This window comes from Euleptes europaea, chromosome 16, assembly GCF_029931775.1.
Source record: "Euleptes europaea isolate rEulEur1 chromosome 16, rEulEur1.hap1, whole genome shotgun sequence".
Taxonomy (NCBI): Eukaryota; Metazoa; Chordata; class Lepidosauria; order Squamata; family Sphaerodactylidae; genus Euleptes; species Euleptes europaea.
In genome coordinates this window covers 49,668,493-49,690,555 of record NC_079327.1, presented here as the reverse complement: position 1 = coordinate 49,690,555, position 22,063 = coordinate 49,668,493, and the positions used below count along the sequence as shown (strand labels likewise).

At 39.8% G+C, this 22,063-nt stretch overlaps 1 protein-coding gene across 1 annotated transcript in view; it reads right to left on the bottom strand.

The window, feature by feature from the left end:
* The window catches only part of POLA1 (DNA polymerase alpha 1, catalytic subunit), a 413,999-nt gene that overhangs the window by 227,648 nt on the left and 164,288 nt on the right, over positions 1-22,063 (bottom strand). The window contains exons 33-34 of the mRNA XM_056861806.1: positions 12,780-12,961; positions 11,279-11,410 (exon numbers count right to left, since the gene is read on the bottom strand). Of these exons, the coding sequence (XP_056717784.1) occupies positions 11,279-11,410; positions 12,780-12,961 (314 nt within the window). The remainder of the gene's footprint in view (positions 1-11,278; positions 11,411-12,779; positions 12,962-22,063) is intronic.

The following is a 22,063-nucleotide window of genomic DNA, read 5'->3' as shown; positions in this document are numbered from 1 at the left end:
TCCTGTACCTTATGTGGTTTCTGCCTAGGTGAAGTACCTTACACTTCTTCCTATTGAAATCCATTTTATTGTTTATGGCCCAGCTCTCCAGTCTATCAAGGTCATTCTGAACTCTGATCCTGTCCTCTGGGGTATTAACTACCCCAACTTGGCGTCATCTGCAAATTTAATTATCATGTTCTCTATTCCATCATCCAAATCATTTACAAAAATATTAAACAGTACCAGTCCCAGGACAGACCCGTGGCACCTCACTGGTCACTCCTCTCCAGGATGAAGTTGTGCCGTTAATGAGCACCCTTTGGGTTCGGTTGGTCACCCAGTTACCAATCCACCTGATAGTAACAGTGTCCAGCCCAGTTTACTAGCTTTGCTTCAAGAAGATCATGGGGGACTTTATCAAAGGCTTTACTGAAATCAAGGTACACTACATCTACAGCATTCCCTTCATCTACCATACTTGTCACTGTATCAAAAAAGATATGAGATTAGTTTGGCATGACCTGTTTTTGAGAAACCAATGTTGACTGTCAGTGATCACGGCATTACTTTCTAAGTGCTTACAGACTGTCTGCTTAATTATCTGCTCTAGTATCTTACCTGTTATTGATATCAAACTAACTGGGTGATAATTGTTTGGGATTTCTTTCCCCCTCTTTTTAAAGATGGGGACCACATTTGCCCTCCTCCAGTCTGCTGGAACTTCTCCTGTTCTCCAGGATTTCTCAAAGATTATTGCCAGTGGTTCTGAGATCACTTCGGCCAGTTCTTTTAATATCTTGGATGCAGTTCATCCAGCCCTGGAGATTTGAATTCATTAAGAGTAGCCAGGTATTCCCATACCATCCCAGTGTCTATACTATGCTGTAATTCCCCTACTGCATCCTCTGCTCCATTATTCCCAGGTTGAGCACTATTTCCCTTTTGGGAGAAGACTGAGACAAAGAAGGTGTTAAGTAATTCTGCCTTCCCTGTTAATAATTCACCGTCCTCTCCACACAGTGACCCCATTGTTACATTGATCTTCCTTTTGCTATGGACATAACCAAAAAAACCTTTTTTGTTGTTTTTAATTTCCCTGGCAAGATGGAGCTAATTCTGCACTTTAGCCTTTCTGACTTTCTCCCTGCATATGCTGGCTACGTTTGAATTCCTCTTTGTTGATTTCCCCCTTTTTCCATTTCTTGTACATGCCCTTTTAAAACCCTATCTCAACCAAAGGTTCTTTAGACATCCACCCTGGTTTCTTCCAACCTCTACCATTTTTTCTCCTCATTGGAACTGATTGAAATTGTGCCTTCAATATCTCACTTCTAAGAAATTCCCACCCTTCATGCACTCCCTTCTCTTTCATTATTCTTACCCATGGGATCACCCCAAGTAGTTTCCTAAATTTATTGAAATCAGCTTTTTAAAAATCTAGAATACATGTCCTGCTACTCCTTGCTTCTCCTTTCTGCTGTATAACAAACTCCAGGAGAATATGGTCACTCCCATCTAAGGATCCCACTCCTTCCACCCCATAAACCAGGTCATCATTATTGGTTAAGATCAGATCCAAAATAGCTGTTCCCCTTGTTGCTTCTTCCACTTTTTGGACAATGAAGTTGTCTGCAAGGGAAGTGAGGAATTTGAGGACCATATTTGAGGACCATATTGTCCTGGCAGTTTGTTTTCCAACAGATGTCAGGATAATTGTAAGCACTTGTCCCGTGGTAATCCCACAAACAGCATCCAGAGACAAGGAGTCCAAAATAGAGCTGATTTAATGGAAAACATACAGGTATGCAGAGCTTACAGGTACATTGGCACGAATGGCAATTGGGAGTACAGGGTAGGCATATAAGGGAAAGTATTCGTCACAACAGGTAAAGGCGCCCCCCCCTCTACTGAGGAGCCGTTCCCATGGGAGATAGCACAGGAATAGGAATTCAGCAGTTAGCCAGTTTGGCCTTGAGAGGCACCTGGTGGAATCGTAACTAAACCAGTCAGAGTCTGACAGGCTGCTTAGAGCTGTGGAATGCAGGCCTGACAATAATTGAAATCTCCCATCACCACCACATCTCTATTTTTTTATTGTTTGGACATCTGTTCCAGGAAGACATCATCTAACTCTTCAGTCTGGCTTGGGGATCTATAATATACCCCCACAATGACATCACTATTGTTCTCACCCTTAATTTTTACCCAGATGCTTTCAAGCTGGCTTCCAGTGTTTAGGTCCTGGACCTCCTCGCAGGTGTAATAATCCCTAACGTATAATGCTACTCCTCCCCCCTTCCGATTTGGTCTATTTCTCCGAAATAGGTTATACCCTTCAAGTATTACATTCCAGTCATGAGACTCATCCCACCAGGTTTCCATAATGCCTATTATATCATATTTGGTTTGTTCTATTAAGAGTTCTAGTTCATCTTGCTTATTTCCCATGCTCTGTGCATTAGTGTAGAGACATCTTAGGCCATGGGTTCTTCTTGGCAGCTTGTTTAAGATTGTTTCCTTCCCCTTGGTGAGTTTTTGAACTGTCTTTCCTTGTGTATGCGCTACCCGCTGCAATTCCTTCATATCTACATCTGCAGTTATTGTCCTCATATGAGGCTTTAAATTTACGTCTCGCTCCCCCAATTTAGTTTAAAGCCCTCCTTATCAGTCTTGCAAGGCTCTGGCCAAACCCATTTCCCCCCACCTTTGTGAGGTGCAACCCATCTCCTGATAGAAGAGTATCATCTAGGTAGCGTAAGCCATGGTCCAAAAACCCAAACCTTTCCTGGCTACACCATCGACGCAGCCACTCATTTATTTCCAGAATTTTTCCTTCCCTTCCCTACTACAGGCAGGACTGACGAAAAAACAACCTGTGCTCACAGTTCCTTCACCTTTTTACCCAGAGCTGTATAGTCCCTTTTAATACTTTTTGGGCTGTGCTGGCAATATTATTTGTTCCCACATGAATAAGCAGGAAGGGATAATGATCTGTGGGTCTAACAAGTCTATCCAGACTTTCTGTCACATCCCGGATGCGCGATCCTGGCAGACAGCACACCTCTCAAGTCGACAAGTCTGGTCGACACACTTTACCCTCTACCCCTCTCAGTAGGGAATACCCAATAACCAACACTCGTCTTCTTCTACAATGGGGACCAGATGTTTGAGTCCTGTCATCCACAGGGTCCTGAGAGACCAGACAGGACTGTTCCAATGGTTCAGTCATTAGAATAGGTTGTCCAATAAGCAATGTAATAGGATTAGGATATGGAAATTGAATCCAAGTAAAAATCTGGAACAAGGCTGAAACAAATATTAAATATTAGCAATATAGCAAACATGATTACAATGAACCACTAATTTCAGGATAGCTATGCCATTTTTCTGTAATCTAGAAACTAAATTACCCTTCTCAGATGAAGAAAAGACCAAAACGTACCAGACAAAATACAAAACATCTATGTTCAAAAGCAGCATATCTGTTTTAGATACTGGTGAGGGTATGGTGGTGCTTGGAATCTCTGCAAATACATCTCTGGCTGGTCACTGGAGACAGAAGGCTAGAGTAGATGGACTCTGATCCAACAAAGTGGTTTGTATGTCTTTATGGAAACACACCAACATGCAAACAATTAAATTTGAATCTGCACTGTTGGATATATTTTGTATTTCCATCCTAATATGACCACTCTATCCTTACATAGTTAATAAGAAACTGTTAGGGCTATTTAACCCTGAATTTTCACAGAAAAGTAGAATAAAATTTAATCAGAAGTTCAACAGCCTTCTAACAACATTCTTGAAAAATAGTGGACTATTTGAAAAATATGCAAGAGTACAAAAGAAAGATATTTACTTAAAGTCTCTCCTGAAGCCTAAAGATTTGTTGTTTTGGTTGTTTTAAACACACATCAATAAATTGATGTAGATCAAACAGGCTTACAGTTCCTTTACTTAAAGACTTCCTTTAAAATATAACACAAGGATACATTATCTGTAAAAATAACATAGCTGTGTGACAACAAACACTAAAAAATAAGATGGGAACTCATATACGAAACTGCGTACTTTCATTGAAGATTGAGTACTTTGCACTAAATAAGCTTCCCTCCCTCCCAAGGACTAATACTTCAAGCAATTATACGGTAACGTGAGAGCTTATACAGTGATAATAACAACTATTTGTGTTGGTATTTCCCCCATAGATACAGACTGCACTAGGTGACTGGTTTTCATTTGAAGAAAAAAAAATGATGGCTATCCTTTAAAGTATCCATTTTGTCACAGGAAACAGATGTAGCTATAAACCGCACACCTTGGGTACAGTTTGCCCACTTATAGCTAGGCACTTCACAAGCTACCCGAAAACCATACATATTTCATTGAAAGCTAAGGGTAACACTTCAAAAACGAACCAGCTAAACAAACTTCCAGTAGCACTTGACAGAGCTACACCTATTCTTCCCATTTCCAAAGCAGTACAGAATTAATTACCAGTTCTATAGATCTATTGTAACTATAATAGACTAAAGAGCTATCACAGACACATTTATTGTAAAAGCACAATCCTAAGAGTGTCTAGTAGAGGGCCAAAACGATTAACACAAATGCTTTGTCAGATCAAAGATAAAACCTGCACCACCCAATTGAGGGATGAATTAGAACAGTGGGTTATCTTTCAAATTAACCAGGGCAGTTAGTGAGGAAAATTTCATGAAAGTGTAATTCTTAGCCTTTGTGAATCCACACAGCAGGCATTCTGCCAGCTGACAAGATGATGAAATTTTCATGCTTAAAAAAGCCTTCTTCATTTCCCAATTTAGATTAGCTAGCATTTCTTTTTTCCTATTTGCTCTTCAGCAGTATTTTTTTCAAAAAACCTAGATCAATCTTTCAAAGGAATAATGTATGCCACCATTTTTATAAAACTTAATATGTGTGTAGATAAAAGTGAATGGTTAATATGTGGAACAGCACAGGGAATATTAAGGCATTTATTACTAGAGCAACTTGAATAGCTTAAGGAAGATGTTCTATTGTTTAAATAAAATATGCTTTCTAAAACAGCAAAAATCTTTGATGATCGGAGAGATAATTTTTCAAGTAAATACATTCTTAGCTTTTTAAATGTATATCATGGTATGTGTTACCGCAGTGGCTTGACTTTCAATAAAAATGCTTGAGAAAAATAACAAATGGGAGAACAAAGTGGTCTTAACTCTTCCACCTCACCAAAAACAGCATACAAAGTCACCAAGAGTTTGTTTACATGTGTCATCTTGAACTGCTTTGTTCATTTATATGTGATGGCTCATTTGTGTGAGCAATCCAACGTGTAAGCAGCTAGCTTCTTGAATTCAGCGGCAGGAGGCTTATAATCACAGATATACATTTGAAAAGTGAAGCAGCTCCAACATAACGCATGCATGAATCCCACTATCTCCTCTGATAAATATAGATGTTATACTAACAAAGACTTGGGTTGAACAGTGTTCTCCTCCATCCCCATTCCTATGCATCAGTGAGGGAGTAAGATTATGTCGTGTCCCTGCCGGGGCCACTGCGCCGTCGAGCAGGACTTCCCCTATCGATGCACCGCTGGCTGAACCCAACCCTTTGCAGGTAGGGTTTCCTTGGCCTCAGACCACTCAGAGGAGGAGGACGACCCTTCCTCCCTGAGCTGGCCAGCTTGCTAGCTCTCTGGAAGCAGGGAGCGTGATTCACCAGCCATCCTCATTGGCCTCCACCCATGCTGCTTTATACCCCGCCACCACCCGTGCTCCCCTATTCGCCTCCATCCGAGGCTATAAATGACCCCTCCCTCTTTCATCTTTTTTCCCCTGCCCCAGGGAATCCCGCCAGCGGGCATGGCCCCCGTCTCTGCCTGGCCCGAGCTCTTCCGCCCGCCCCACGTCGGTCAAGCCCCGAGTGGGTCTTCAGCTCGGGCGCCTTTCCTCTGCGCCTGATCCCTCCCCCGTCCCAACTACGACCTTCCCTCGGCCGCTGGGGCGGGAGCCGCGCCGGCTCGCCTGCCGCCCTGGGGCCGCTGGCCCCTGCTGCCCTCCTCCATCCTACCAGCCGATGGGCGGGGTCTCTGGAGCCTTCCTGGGGCCCCTGGTCGCCAACCGGCCCGGGTGCCCCGCAACGCCGCGGCTGTCGCTGGGCCCGGCTTGCGGGGCGTGGTCGGCCCCCATCTCCTGCTCGCCAGCTGACGAGCGGGGCCATCGGCGGTTGCGGGGGCCTCCGGCCTGTTAGCCGGGGCGCGTGGAGGAGGCTCGGGCTCACCTCTGCTCGCCGCCCCCCCGACTCTTTCCCCGGTGAGTGGGGTTTTCCTGGGCCCTTCTCCTCCCTCTCGCGGGCTGCGGCTGGGGCTGGGATACTCAGGACGGCCCGGGAGCCCGGGAGGGAGGGCGACCCGGGACAGATTATATGCCCTTCTGTCCCACTCAAGTGTGCATGCCCCTCAAGCATGTGTGCCCTTCCAGATGTCCATACATTGATACAAAAATCTGAGTAATGCATACACTGTTACATCAAAAGCCCTGAACAGCACATTCAATATTCCAGATAACACCCAAAAGTCGATCACACAATCTGAGCCATCCTAAATAAATTCTATTCTATTATGACCACACATGAAGATGTGGAACCTCTGGCAGTGGGACATAGTGCCATGTTGGGGTTTAGTGATCTCCTGCAATTACAGCTGATCTCGTCTATAGAGATCAGTTCCCCTGAAGAAAAGAACTGCTTTGGAGGATGAACTGTATGGCATCATATCCTACTGAGATCTCACCCTGCCACAAACTCTGCCCTCCCTGGGCTTTATGCCCAAATCTCCAGAAATTTCCCAACCCAGAGTTGTCAACCCTAGCAGAGAATGAGGGCATGTATCACCCAAATCAAATAAAGACGATTTACTTTTATCATTAGTGAATATGTGCGTGTATACAGCACACATACCTGTAGCAATATTTATGTTTCATGTAGTCATTTATATCAACATCATAAAAACATCATTTGAAAGTAAATCAAAGTTCACATTTTTTTCAAAAGGAACTATATTCTTCACTGGTCAGGCATGCATGGCAAAACTCCATGCTAGGTCAGCGGCACTTCCAGGCAGTTTTTCATTTACATCACAATGAACCTCAGTTCTAACAAACACAGAAGAGAAATCTATATAAACATTATTATTTTATTTTATTATTAAAACATTTATATCCCCGCCTTTCCTATTGGTTCAAGGTGACCTACACTTATCACATATCATGCACACAGGACAATAACTGCCTACCAGAAGCCTACAAGTCAACTCCCAACTGGCCAAGCTACTCCTGAAATTGTGGAACATTCACAAGCATTTCTAACTCACATTGTAAAAACAAATTATCAGGTTATGATCGCTACCACGCTAACCCAATCACCCAATCACCTCAGTTCCCTGCACTCCACCAAAACCCCCATTATTCCTCCACATATTATGTTCTTTCTTTTTCAGATGCTGAAGACAGGGAGAGAGATGGAAGGCAAAGCTGTCAGAAATGCCTACTTCCTCTCCATCAGACTCCTGCCCATTTCTATCTGGAGGGTTTTGGGACAAACAGTCATCATTTATACCCAAATATTTTCCCAAAACAATGGTGGATGTTTATTCACCCCTCTAGTCTTAGGATCTAAGTTTTGGAGGAAGAAGAAGGAAAAAAAGAGTCCTTGTACACTCTGCTATGGAAGAGAAACAGGTTCATGTTTTATATCTTGGGAAGTGGCAGGGTGGGGGGAGTAAAATAAGGTCAGCTGATAGCCCAGGGAAGTCGACATAAAATAGAATGCTTGTAAGCTTTTGTGAGAGAAATTAAAGGTTACTGGGCTTGAGGAAACATCACATAGTGACCAGGGGACAGAATCTGCATTCATAGTTCAGGAAGACTCTGTTGGAAACAGATCAAAATTAGCTAGAAGCTGAAGGAGAAGGGTGGCTAAAGAAAGAAGCAGAATTTCCATTATTATTGTTGGTGTTTAAAATATTCATTTTGCACTATAGTTCAGACATAAAACAAATGTTAACACGCTAAGAGTGCAATCCTGAAGGGGGGGCGAATAGGCATAGGAACCGACATGACCCCATGCCAGCCTAAGTGCCCACTTATCCCAGGATGCTAGCACGGGAGCATTCATGATGGCCCTGGGATGACACATTGCGGTGCAGGGCTCTGCCACCAGCGCTGCTACATCAGCAGTGAAATCCCAAAAGCGGGAGCCCAGCTGGAGCGGGGGCGGGGGGACATTCCTGGGGCAGAGCTGATGTTAGTCAGCTTCCTAACCCCTTTCGCCCCTTGAGCAGCAGCGTTGCTATGACACCTTTTTTGGTGGCGTAGCCCCATTGCTTTCTATGGGAGCTTTTTCTTTTTGGAATGTTTTAAATTGTTTTATTTTCCTTGTGGTGGCTGGGAAGCCTCTGAGGCGTGGCTGCACCGCCCCCAGCTGCCGCTGATCTACCCTCTCCTTCAGGAATGGGCTGAAAGTCTTCTGTATGCTCTTAAGAGAAGACAAACAGGGGTTCCTGACAAGGAGGCTGAGCGGATGAATGCAAAGTGAGCTGAAAGTCTCAGTGATAAGGTAAGTAGTGTATTGTGAGCCAAATAGGTACTGGACTAAGAAATAACAAGAAGTGCATAAGACAGAGCATTGAAGAAAGGCACTAAAAAAATTCTAATACATATCCTAAGACAGCCAATCAGTCCACTGTCGGTGGCAAAGGAAAAGATCTCAGGGAAGGGGAGGAAAAAAGTTTCACACTATAGCTAAATGTTTGATTTCTAGTGAGGATACACCACCAAACAAATGAGAACATTTTCCCTTCATATATAACAAGCTTTTGGGTTGGATCCTAACAGCCTTCCACTCATCCAAGAGGGCAGAGGGGAAGCCTTGTCTAATTCTCCCTCTGACTGCAGCTCCTCATTTTGTGTGGCTTTTTGTCCATGGTACAGACTTTTTGAGGTCAAAAGATGTTGCTGGGGACCAGTGAGAAAAGTGAGAAACTGTTTGTACCAATAGAAAACTGGTAGGATTCAACCCATTGCAAAGTACATTATATTCTGATTTTATATTTTAGCAAACTCCAGTGGAATATATAACATTCTCTAAAGGGATAAGGTTCTACAGTATACCTGGAGCAAGCAAAGAGCCAGCGTGGTGTAGTGGTTAAGAGCGGTGGTTAAAAGTGGCGGACTCTAATCTGGTGAACCAGGTTGGCTTCCCCACTCCTACACATGACCTTGGGCTAGTCACAGTTCTCTTAGAGCTCTCTCAGCTCCACCTACCTCACAGGGTGTCTGTTGTGGGGGAAAGGGAAGGTGATTGTAAGCCGGTTTAATTTCTACTTAAATGGTGGAGAAAGTTGGCATATGAAAATCAACTCTTCTTCTTCTTCTTAACTGTGATTGTTTTAAATGCATCGGATCCAATTTCTTTGTAAGCAAACTGATAAAACATGAAACAAGGTCAATTTACAGTTCATGCTATCATAATTTGATGAAACATCTAAATTTGCTATCCCAATTCAAGAAGTACATGATTGTGTTTGACAAAGGTATCCCTAAAACTATTGCAATTTGCTGATTTGTTTTTCCAGACTTGTTATTGAGCAGAATATAAATGTACTCAATTGAATCAATCAAGACCAATAAAATAAAATCAGATAATTCCAAGCCCTGACTTGGATGGCCCAGGTTAGCCTAATCTCATCAGACCTCAGAAGCTAAGCAGGGTCAGTTAGTTTCTGAATGGGAGGCCACCAAAGAAGCCCAGGGTCGCTACGCAGAAGCAGGCAATGGCAAACCACCTCCAAACATCTCCTGCCTTGAACATCCTATGGAGTCGCCATAAACTGGCTGTGACTTGACAGCACTTTCCACCAGAACTGCCCATATCAAGCTTCTCCTGTAAACAGCATTTTCACACAAGGTACTCAAAGTGTGGAAGTCAAATTTTAAAGGCATTCCAACTGTATAAAGTAGTCAAAACCAGAGGATGATCAAATCAAAATCCAAAGGGGTATAACACATTTTACACTATAGCGTAATTTTTTTCAGAAAACTTTATCATCATCTCACTAACTTTTAATTATCATTAACTTGAAATTATAGCTGGGGATAGCTATCTTCAAAACATGATTGCTTCATTCACTGAAATGCAAGTTAATACCTACAGTGCAAATGTTGTTGAAAAATTTATCCTCAATCCCGCCAATACTTCTATGCTTAATATGCACACACAGTTTTATTAACTATGGACAACTATGGGACACAGTTCTAAGATGTTCTTATGAAAATAAATACATGCCTTTATGGGGCAGGAAAGGATAGTGTTGTAAATAAATAAACCATTTCAACCTTTGAAGATATCAAAATTCATGTCCCGACCCCCTAGCCACCCCCACCCCCAGACAATATCATACATCCCAGTGTATAGCAGTTCTGTCGGTCTGAACTTGTTATTTCCATATGTTGAAAACTGTGTCCAAACTATTGGCAACTTTTGACTCAAGAAACAACTATTCATTCAGTTCATTAATGAACACTTTCAATAAATGCTTTCATTAAGTTCTAGTTTTGAATATCTATTTCAATAGAAAATCCAACATGTTCTGGGCACACTCAGCTCTTGGAGATTCATACTATAGTAGCCTCCCAAAATGTACCATCTTGTAAACATCTCCTGCTCATCTGGTTTTGGATAATTGACAAGCCACCTTAATAAAGGAAGCAGCATATATTAGGGCACAAATTATTGGCGCTGACATTATTATTTTCTTTGCCATTCAGCAAGATATGAACTGGATTAGTCATGTTTCTTTCTGCATTAATGAGCAATGCATCCAAAACAATTTGAGAGAAATTAACAAATTACCATCTATTGGACAATCTTTTCCCCCAGTGCAAAGTTAAACACATGCTGTCTTCAGAATAGGCACTGTATGTCTAGCTGTAATCTGACAGTCTAAATTAAGATTATTCAGGCCATTCAATTTGCTCATCAGTAACACTCTTAGCAAAAACTCTATAGAAATGAGTGGCATATATACCTTATAAGTACTCTGCAGATCAGGTTGCATACTACTACACAGTTTTTGTAAGGAAATGTTTTACATATTTTATTAATTTAAAAAATCTTAAAGCTGTTTATACCTAAAGCATTGTTTATACCAAAGTTAGATATATAAAAAGATGCAAGATCCAGAACCTGATGTTGCAATAAGTGATTAAATATAAAGAAGAAAATTACTCACACTGTAGTGCTTTCTTACGTAATGTTTTATATCCAGAATTAGTTTGTTATTAATTTGGGTTATATGTTTTAGAGGGGATTCATCACATTCTTTTTTGCTGCACTGTAGCAAACTGGCTTCAGTCAGCAGACCCTGTGACAGATTAAAAAGAAAAGACCAAAAATTAACATTTTATCAATTTTTTTATTTTCCTTCATTTATACCTTGCCCTTCTCCCCAGCGGGGACCCAAAGCACCTTACATCATTCTCCTCTCCTTCATTTTATCCTATTAACATTCTGAGGATAGATATTGATAAGAAGTTTGCAAACTGTCATATACAAGTATGAAGTTTAAAGTAAATGTAAGCAAAAATGTTCCTTTTTCGTTCGATATTCATTTTTTAACTGTAGAGGATAAAATATCATTATAAGTACCAAACTAAATATACTGAGTACTGTATTGTGAAATTTGTAAACTTTGTAATGTAACAAAATTTTCAGTCTTGAAATCTGTCTGTGCACAGTAAAATTAAGCTAATACATTTCCCATTACAAAGAAATCCACTGCAGAGAATAATCGTGAGCTCAGTCTCCCCCTTCTTGTTACTGCATAAAAATCTGTACTTATGTGATCCAATCCCACTACTCCCAGACTAACAACATTAAGCAATTCCAGGTGGAAGAGATTGCAGAGCTTGACATCCGTTCTTCTTACACTTAGCCCATCTGTAAGTTGTCAAGCCTCTATGCAATTAACTATCTTATTTACAGCTGTAATGAAACAAAGTCAAGGATTTACCAAGTATTGCTGATCTGTGCCTGCCTTTTCCTCTCACTTGCTTCCAACAACTGCTTTGTTTTGATTCAAAGAACACAGAACATCTGCTGTTTGTCCAAATTAACTTAAAATAATTACTTTTAATTTAGATAAAGGATTTATTTGCTTTAACTTTCAAGGTTTTCACTACTCCATAGCCTGCTAATTTGCCAATAACTAGTACATGCATAACATTGCAATAGAGTTAAATAGTTGGCTCCATTTCAAGTTCTGATCCAAGGTCACAGATACATTTTTGGCAGTACTTCATGACAGGAATGTACCCGATGACTTTTTATGTCTGATGTACAAAGACAGCAGGAAAGATAACACAGAAGAAAACTCTATGTAAAAGACTAGAGGGATGTAAAACTACAAAACAGAAATGTTCAAAAAACGTTCTCCAATTAATTTGATTTAGGAAACCTCACTGAACATGCTTTATTATCTGGTCACTGAACATGCTTTATTATCTGGACAGTTCCAAGCTGTGATACATATTGAAAATTCTGAAAAATAAATTAAGTAATGATGGCAAAAATGGATGACAAATTCTTCCTGAGAACAGTATGCAAAAGTGGATTGGGCAACAGTGTACAAGCATCCCATATGCAAAATTATAAATATAACTTGTTCTTTTCCTTCCTACTGTATACCCTGCTTAGAGAATCTATTTACAAAATACAAAGACCAAAATACTAACCGAACCATCAAAGACATTGTCATAAATGTTCTCTGTCTCGCATTTTGGGCAGGCAAACATGAATCTTTCACAGTCTTTATATTTCTCTTCATCAGTGAGCTGAACTGGGCCACCAAGCAAGGCATCATTCTCCTCATCTTTATGATAATGGTGATAGACTTTGAACTGCGAGGGATCCAGTCCTATTAATACGAAATATAAATTCAGAGTTCAAAGAATGCAATTCATATAAGTTGACACATCAGCTTCAAATAGAGTAAAAAATCTGCAAAATCCAAAGTAAAACTGCATCTCCAGGATGAGACTGCTTAGAAAAAAGAATACTTTTTTTTTATTTTTAACCCAAGATGAAGATTTGAGCAACATGAAGAAATTACTTATCTTTTTGCATAAAATAGCTTATAAATAAAACAAGCCCTGTGCATTATCATGGGCAGTATGCAATAGAATATTTTGTATTTGAAGATGCTACTCCTAGTGAACAGCTTTATTGCTATTTTCTCAAGTTATACAGATATTTGAATAATATTGTGCATCTTTATTAGGAAAGTCTTTAAACCAAAATGGCATCATTAAAATGAAAGAGAGTCTATAAAAACCCCATTAAAAGAACCCTGGTTGTACAGTATTACCCACTCCTTCAAGTCTGTACACAACTGCCAACTCAGACTTCAATGCAGTGGTCGATTTCATTTTGGCTCAGTGGTTAACAGCATGTAGGTTTCAATCTAACACAGTTGTTAAAATTCAACAGCAGCATTTAAAAAGTCAGAATTGGATACAAAAAGCACTTTTGATTATCAGAGCCCAGAAAGTCTAAGAAATATGAGCAACTCAATCATCACTGAAATCTTGCCATGCCCACCAATATTTTTGCTGGACTAATAAGTGAATGAGTTTCCTATTTAGAGAGATCAGTTAGATCAGATGATAATTCGTTACATTATTAACTGCTATTTAGTAACAAAAAAGAATATGGCTGAGCATATAATAAAAGCACATTACTTTCAGAAATGATAAAAAGGTGTTGCAAAAAAGCTCCTTTTCAAGAGACTGCTATCAATTTTATTTAACTTGCCATTTATTGTAATAAGGGAGTAGTAAGAAAAGATATGAAATGCTTTTTACAATGTAAGTAACATTAACTCAGACACATTGTAAAATCTGGATCAAAAAACCCAATTCAATGAGGTATTTATTCCGAATGGATTAACAAATGAAGTATTGGTAAGATTACTGCTCACAATATTCCAGCTCAATTTTAGAAACATAACATTAACAAACCAATAGTTTCTACAGCTCAAGTAAGTGTTGAACATTAAACATAATTCGTTAGGCGTGCCAGCCACATTGTACCTTCACTGAAGCTGTCCTAAAGCATTCTCTATACATACCACTAGGACTTCTGATACTATTCTGGTGGTGGATGGATTGAAGCCTGAGAACTGATGCCCATTTTAGCAACTTGATTCTTCAGAAGGTCACAACCATCAAAAAAAATTATCTAATCTGAATGCCTGAATATGGTATTTTTAGAAAACATTTCAAGTTTACCAACTGTAATCATAATCCCATTTCTACATATAGCAACTTAAAAGAGCAAACTTAGGAAACTCAGAAAGTATATATACTATAGCAGGAATGTGCTAGTGCACTGATATTGAAAGTTTTAAAAACCTTTAAAATTATATAATTTAAATGTAATTCCAGTGTTATTTTTCCCTTTGTATGCTCTAACAGAATGTACTATTTTACAATACAACAGTACCTTTCTATCTTACACACTTCTGCTATATGAAACATATTCTGAGACTGAGAAATGTTATATATTATGTATTCCAGAAAGATTCTAGTTTAGACTGTCTTTAGGCTAAGAATAAGAATTTCTCCAACTAATATTCTGTATGTGGCAGAGTGTTAAGTAGAAACTAACATCTACCACACTGTTACATTATTCACTAATTCTATGCCTCAAAAAAGCAAATATAAACAGAAAGGTACAGTAAGCCATCTGTATCCATTAATAAGTTTAGATGAACAGCTCCAGTGCAACTGACATCAGCTTTCACTTTAGTGTTCATCATTATTTTGTCTGAGGGAAAATATTACTAATGCACATAAAGAAATCCAATCAAGACCACAATTTCAATGATACAGAAGTATATGAGATGAATAATCTTGCAATTAGCTTCTTTTAGAGTTTATTCTTTGGTTCAAATAATCAATTTTTAATGTTAACTTTTTAAAACATTTTAAAAAGTTTTTGTTTTTACTAAGAACAGGACCTACCAAAGCAGGATAACTCATAGATACATTGTACCTTCCAATCTGTAATACATATTTGGGGAAAAGGAGGCATCAACACCCCTTTGTACTGAAATATCACTTCTGGTTTATGCTGCTTGTGAAATGATTAATATCAGTTCCACTTTTTTTTGAATTTTATAATCTAGCTATGATGACCCAGATAAACAAAGAGACAGAGGAATCGATCATTAGTCTGTCTTATTTTAAAAGCCTTTCAATTCCCTTAACAGCAGTGATAACCTAACAACATTTCTTTTGATCATACCTTGGGAGGGAAAAGTTAAAATTATAAGAGGTCAGCTATATAATGACAGAATAGCTTTCAATAACTAATATGAACAAAACATAAATTAAATTAGACTAACAACAACATTTACATTTTTCCTAATAAAGAGAAAAGTCTCAGTTGGCAAGGTAATTATGCTATTTCAATAAACAAACTAACACTCTTTTGCCTTACTTGGGAGCTATGCAAGTTAATCGCTTTACAGCTTAACTCATTAAAGCTTTCGAGAAATACAGAAAATAGTGTCTAGTGCTGCCACCTAGAGGTTTTAAATCTGAAGCTCTTTTCAAAAAGCTCTATTTTACTACAGTGTCCAGTTTGGTCAATTGGACCAGATTACCAGTTTGGCTGACTGGACCAGATATTTATTTAGTTAGATATTTGTCTAACTAAACATTTCATATTTCTGAAACAATGCATTCTCTAAAAAGTTGTCAAATTTTACAAGCTAGCTCCAAGAATGTAGGCAACAGAAATGTGTTTGAATTAGTCATCTGAGAATATTGCAGTCCTTAGACCACTAGTTCCCAACCGGGGGTCCACGGACCCCCAGGGGTCCATGAGAACTAAATTAAGGTCTGCGAAACAAAGTTATAAACCCATAATAAATTAATATTTTCAATTAAAAGCTCTATTATAAAAATATATTCAAATATTATTCTAAGTTTAATGTTCAACAGTTATGATTAAAGCTTATTTTCAAATTCTCTGAATTTTTATTTTGACCCTTGGGGTCCCTGCACCGAACTAGTGGTCCCTAGTCAAAAAAAGGTTGGGAACCACTGCCTTAGACTGAGTAAAATGATGTTTGTAAAGTGTAAAGTCTAAAATTTGTTTATATTTATTCCATCCAGAGTTGACTTTATAGTCTTAGGCTGCTTTCACAGTCTCTCAGTCATCAAGATGTATAAAGTTACTTTAATTTTCTCATACGTTTATGTACTTTTACAATGGCATGGGTGTATCCAGAATTGTATTATTCGGACCACTGAAGAAGGCTTCACAGCTGAAATGCATTGATATTGTTTGGATACGCTGTGATATTGTTTGAATACATTGTTGCACTGTGGTAATTTTGTGTCTTTTTTAAATAAAGTTTTTTATTGTATATAGGATACAGGAAGGGAAGAAAAAAGGAAGGAATAAAACAATCTGTCTGCAATAGACAAAAAAATTTTTGGTCATTAATATATATCAATATGCATTCCAAGTACGTTTCATATAACTAGTTAGATTGTCTACTTTCTCATATTAGAGTTGCTAGAAAATTATTACTAAGAAATAAAAAAAAACATAGCCTATGTTTTAGAAATATAAGTGTAGAATGACTGCCACTTCTCCTGAAAGTAGTCCACAGAGTCGTTATGTGTTGGGTTCATCGGAAAGGTCATTTTGGCCATATTTGCGTATTCTAACATCTTATCTTTCCAATTGTCAATGTGGGTTTAGTCGATTGTTTCCATTTTCTTGCCAAAACAACTTTCGCTGCCCTTGTGGCAGTCTTTGAATCTAACAGGTAGGTCAGATGGTATTGTACTTAATAGAAAGTGTTTTGGGTCCAGATTTATTTTTTGTTTAAGCACTGTTTGGTAATTTTGTGTCTTTATGTTTTTGGCATGTTCAGCATAGCTACATAGAGGCTTGAACAGGGCTACGTACAAGTTGTTTATATTTACATTTATTTTTGTGTCTGTATTAAATTTACTATATATTATTTACCAAATCACTTGTATCAATATTAGCCCAGGTTTTCATGCTGATTCCTTACCTTTTGGGTACCTTATTCTAGTTTCATAAGAGTTAAGGTTTTTCTTCCCCTTGTTTAGTTGCTTTCTTCTTTTAGTCTAAACACTAAATCCTACAATGCTCTGTTTGGATTTTTCCCACCAAACATTGAGGCCCACCCACGTCCACATCCAACATCTCCAATTGATTCCATGCCACCCTCCCACCTTCCCCCACCCCTCTACCCAGGGCTTTTGCGTTCCTTTAAAAAAAATAGTTTAAACCTGCAGGATTAGGAATAGAATGCTGAGAAATCTGCATATGCATGCAGCAAGGCTCTTCTGGTCAGCCTCGCTGCTATGAAACTAACAAGAAAGCCATGCAACCGTGAAACTGACCAGATGTAGATAGCACAGGTGTTTTTTTCACTATCTGTGATCTGGTCAAATCAAATTCAAATTTATTTACAGTCAAAGACCAGCAGAATCTGATACAATACCAAAAATGTGTTAAAACTGTTTAATATTATTAATGCAGTCAAATAATAATTCCCTGATCTAAATGCATAGGCTAGAAGGTGCTATGTAAGTATGCATGTATATAGATATGACTATGCCTGTAATGTTGGAGTAGCACCTTCTATATATATATATATATGCATATATATTCCAAGCATGCGCACACACACTCACACACACACGTTTGTGTGTGTGCATACTTGGTGTTAACAAAAATTACCCATAGAACTATATACAATAAGTGCATAAGTTAATATTGTGATCTGGTCAGTTTCATGGTCGCATTGCTTTCTGGTCAGTTTTTATATATATATATATATATATATATATATATATATATATATATATATATATATATATATATATATATATATATATATACACACACACACACACGCTAGATCACTAAAACAATAGTCTCAGCAGGTTGTCTGAATTCCCAGCTATCACTTTAAAAAATGGTGGTGGGGGGAGCCACTTGCACTGGTTCCCCTGAAGGGAGACTGCTTCTATTAATTGCTACTACTTGTTGAAAGTGTTTTGCTTCACATATTATTTAAAATGGCTCCAGTCAATGCAGGGTTGGGAGCCATTTAGCTGAGCATTCTCTTCTCCAACCCTTTCAAATGTGCACTGATCATCCATTTGGTAAACAGAGAATCGGCAGTGACAGCAGTTTTGGTGGAGGAGGAAATGTCTCTCGCATTTCTGTGCTGTACTGCTAGACTCCATGCTCAAAACTTTAAAAGAGGTGTTGGTGCTGTGATGCTATCGGTGACGCCCACCACCCTTGTTTGATATTCCTGTTTATCTGGCCATGTGTGGAAGAAATACGGCGACTCCAAAGAAGGGAATCAGAGGAAAGGGCATGCATGCAGAATGATTTTCCCAAGCCAATTTAAATGCTAGTGGATCAACTGCAGAGAAAATCAGGAGTAAATTGTGCATGTGGAATACCCCACATGCATAAATCAAAGTTATGCTGACTCCAAGGGGTACCAGTATAGAACTGGCATAATAAAGCACTCTCATGGAACTGACAGTGAACCTACAACCACCCCACTACAACCTACAACCAGCCTCCCACCACAACGCCAAGCCCCAACACACCATAAGTTACCGACTAAGTGCCCAGGCAATCACAGCACTACTAAGCACTATATATAAGCTCCAGTCAGGACACCCATACCTCTAAATAACAGGATGCATGGCATGTGTCTGTACACCTTTAGCTTAATGTCAAACACACTCAGAAGGTATTCAGGAAGATGTTAGTGACAGGAACTTTAGGAAAAGGCAATTTTGCACAAAACAGAAGCACTGTGGAAGCACAGTCAAGGGAAAGAATAATTGTTGGCACATGTTTAACACAGCTCTGCTCTGAATGCTGACAGGTACATGGCCTAAGGCCATGAACACCAAAGGAGAGCCTCCACACGTCTAACTTGGGGATGTAAAGACAATGCAGCCTATACAGGTAAAGCAATGGAGAGGGGACCCTACCCCAATTGTTACACAATGCCCACCTGTGTCCATGAACAGACTGGGCAGCTAAGACAGCCGGGGGGGATCATGGTGACCCCCTTGCATGCTTTTGGTCAAAGGGCAGAGCCTAGCAAGCCAAAAGTCCTGCCCCCGTATTCCAGCCCCTATTAGCTCACAGAGCACAGGCTATACACAAAAGTGGCTCCCAATGGGGCATGGCACAGGCTGCACCTGGTTGGCCACTGTGTGAACAGACTGCTGGACTTGATGGGCCTTGGTCTGATCCAGCAGGGCTTTTCTTATGTTCTTAATTTATTTTCCCCATTATAACGTAGAAAAAGAACTTTATTAAGGACTGCACAAACATCATGGAGACAAATGCATCTACTTCATGTTCAGGCAAGTGTGACTTGCTATGCTATGTTTCAAGACAACTGAGGAAGCGAAGAGAGGAAGACCATCAGCTGCTCTGTGCTGAAGTAGCAAGCAGGGATGATGAAAAGGGGTGGTGACTGCAGGAGGGGGCAGGCAACCTCAGCACCCATTGTTGAGTGACCAGTGAGAACTATCTACGGGTAGCATCCATTATACCTTAACAAAGGAAATTTCCCCAGGGAAGGGAAATGAGGAGAGGGACAAGGCAATCTTGTCTTTTTTTTAAAAAAAACTGGCTGACTCATATTGTAAGATGACCCCTGGTCCATCTGTAGACACCTATGAGCAAAAAATATCAGTCTGTTGACCACTTGGGTCTAATGAGATAGCACATCATACAAAAATACATCTCTAGAAGAGAGAGACAGTTGTAGGAAGACAGCCTGAGAATAGCAGAAGGCTTCTGATATGAGAAATATTAACTAGATAAGAAAAGTACACTAAAAAATTAAGTAGCCATTTTGGTCCATAGCAAAATCCAAGAACAAAAGCCTTGTATAAAACCCCACAGGGTCATCATAAGTCATCTGTGACGTGACAACCAAAATAAATAAATAAATAAATAAAGATCAGCCAAAATAAAACAACATAGTGTGCAGAGTTTCAAGTTCTTCAGAATTCCTCCTCAGACTGATTGGATGGGGGGGAGGGGAGAGAAAGTTTGACACTGTATTGTATTATTTTGTTTGGTCTTAATAAAAAGTGATTGTATAGCTTTTTCTATCCCCTCCCCATTTGGTTTTTAACATCCAGTCTTATAAAAAGTTCTAGAAAACTCAAAAGATTGCTCTGTGTATTGTGTTACTTTGATTGATCTTAATGAAAGGTATGATATAGCTTTTGTTTTCGGATAAGAAAAGTGTTCCTTGTTAGGAGATTTCATTTTCAATACTGCTTAAAGTTGGGTTATGCACTTCAAAAAATTCATGCTGATTTCAGATCTGGATTATGAGAAGGGCATGCTTTTCGTTATTTCAAAATTTCTGGACCTTTCTTACAGTTTCAGGATTTGGGGGTGGGGGAGTCCTGAAAATTGAGGAGCATTTTTCCAATTCTCCCATCATATCCTCCCCCGGCAGCAGGAGCAGGAAAGGAGGGAGAGGATGCTAACTCCGCCAAACAACTGTTAGTTGACTTCTCCCATCCCTTTACATTTTAAAGAGACTAGAAGTCCCAACTAACTGTTGGTGCTAACAGCTGATTGTGGGGTGGACAGAGGGGCCATTATTTCCTACTTGGTAGACTGGGCCTCTCTACAGCCAATAGGAATTAATGCCCCATTGGCCTCCAGAGCATCAGCTGACAGTGAGGGGAAGGCAGACTTACGTGGCCAGCACTGGAAAATGACAGGTGGTTGGCAGGACTAGGAGGCAGGCTCCTGCACTTCTGGGAAACTTGGCTGAACAGGAAATGACTCAATTATTTCCTGTGGGTAGACCTGGCCCCTCTAGCACACATATGAAATAATGCCCGTAGACCTGGTCTCCCCTGTTGGGCGGTCTTCTCGTCCCTTTAAAACTTAAAGGGACTGCAAAATTAAGTCACAGCTGTTTCGCGGGGTATCTTCCTCTCTCTCCACCTCCCAACTCCTGCACCTCTCAGAAACTGAATCAATTCTGAAATTCTGGGAGATCAATTTTCATTACTCCAAAAATTTCAGAAGTGCTTTGGGCTCTACAAAACTACAATGAGGAAAATAAGTGGACTGAACATCTAGGTTTGTGGTAAGTGTCATAGGTAGCAATAATGAGAACATTGTGCTGGGAGTAAGCCACGTTGAAAACATAGGACTTGTTTCTGCAAAGAGCTGTTTAAGACTGCTCCCATATTTTGTTAATCATGTACATTTCCTATTTATATTGCTTTTAAGTGGAACCTATTTTCCAGAGGGGGGGAGAAACTGGATGGAATGAAGACTGAAGGTACAGTTTACACTAAATTATAATAAAGCAGCGTGGTATTTAAGTCTCAAGGAAACTTTTAACTCAGGAGATGCAGAATTAAATTTAAAATAATTCCAAAACACAGTCCCCCTTTCTGTCTCACCTCTCCCTCTTCAACTCCTTCAACCTTTTTTTTTACTGCTCTCTGATCTGCACAACCCATACTTCCCTTGCTGCTTTTCTAAACCTGGGAAACTGTTCCTCCCTTTTTGGTTCATCTTGCATCTCTGTTTTTTCATTCCCACACCCCAGTATCCTATCTCTTGGTTTTGTAGGTATTGGTGCAGGCTGTGAAAGGGAGCAGAAGGTGGCTCAGACTGGCCTGAGGGGAAGACAGTGAGAGAGAGCCCTACAGCACTTGCTTAACTGGAGCAGAGAGACACCACTCAGGAGTTTGATGAGGCTTCGTTTTAAAAGGCTGCTTTACAAGAGTCTCTGTTAAACAGAAGCTACAATCCTCTACAGCTTACTGACTAGGGAGTTGATGCACTGAGGGGTTGCAGTGGGCCTTGGGCACTTGCCTTGTGCTTCTCCAGCGGCGAATAGTGGCACACCTGCATGCTTCCTCACATGCCTCGTTGCCAG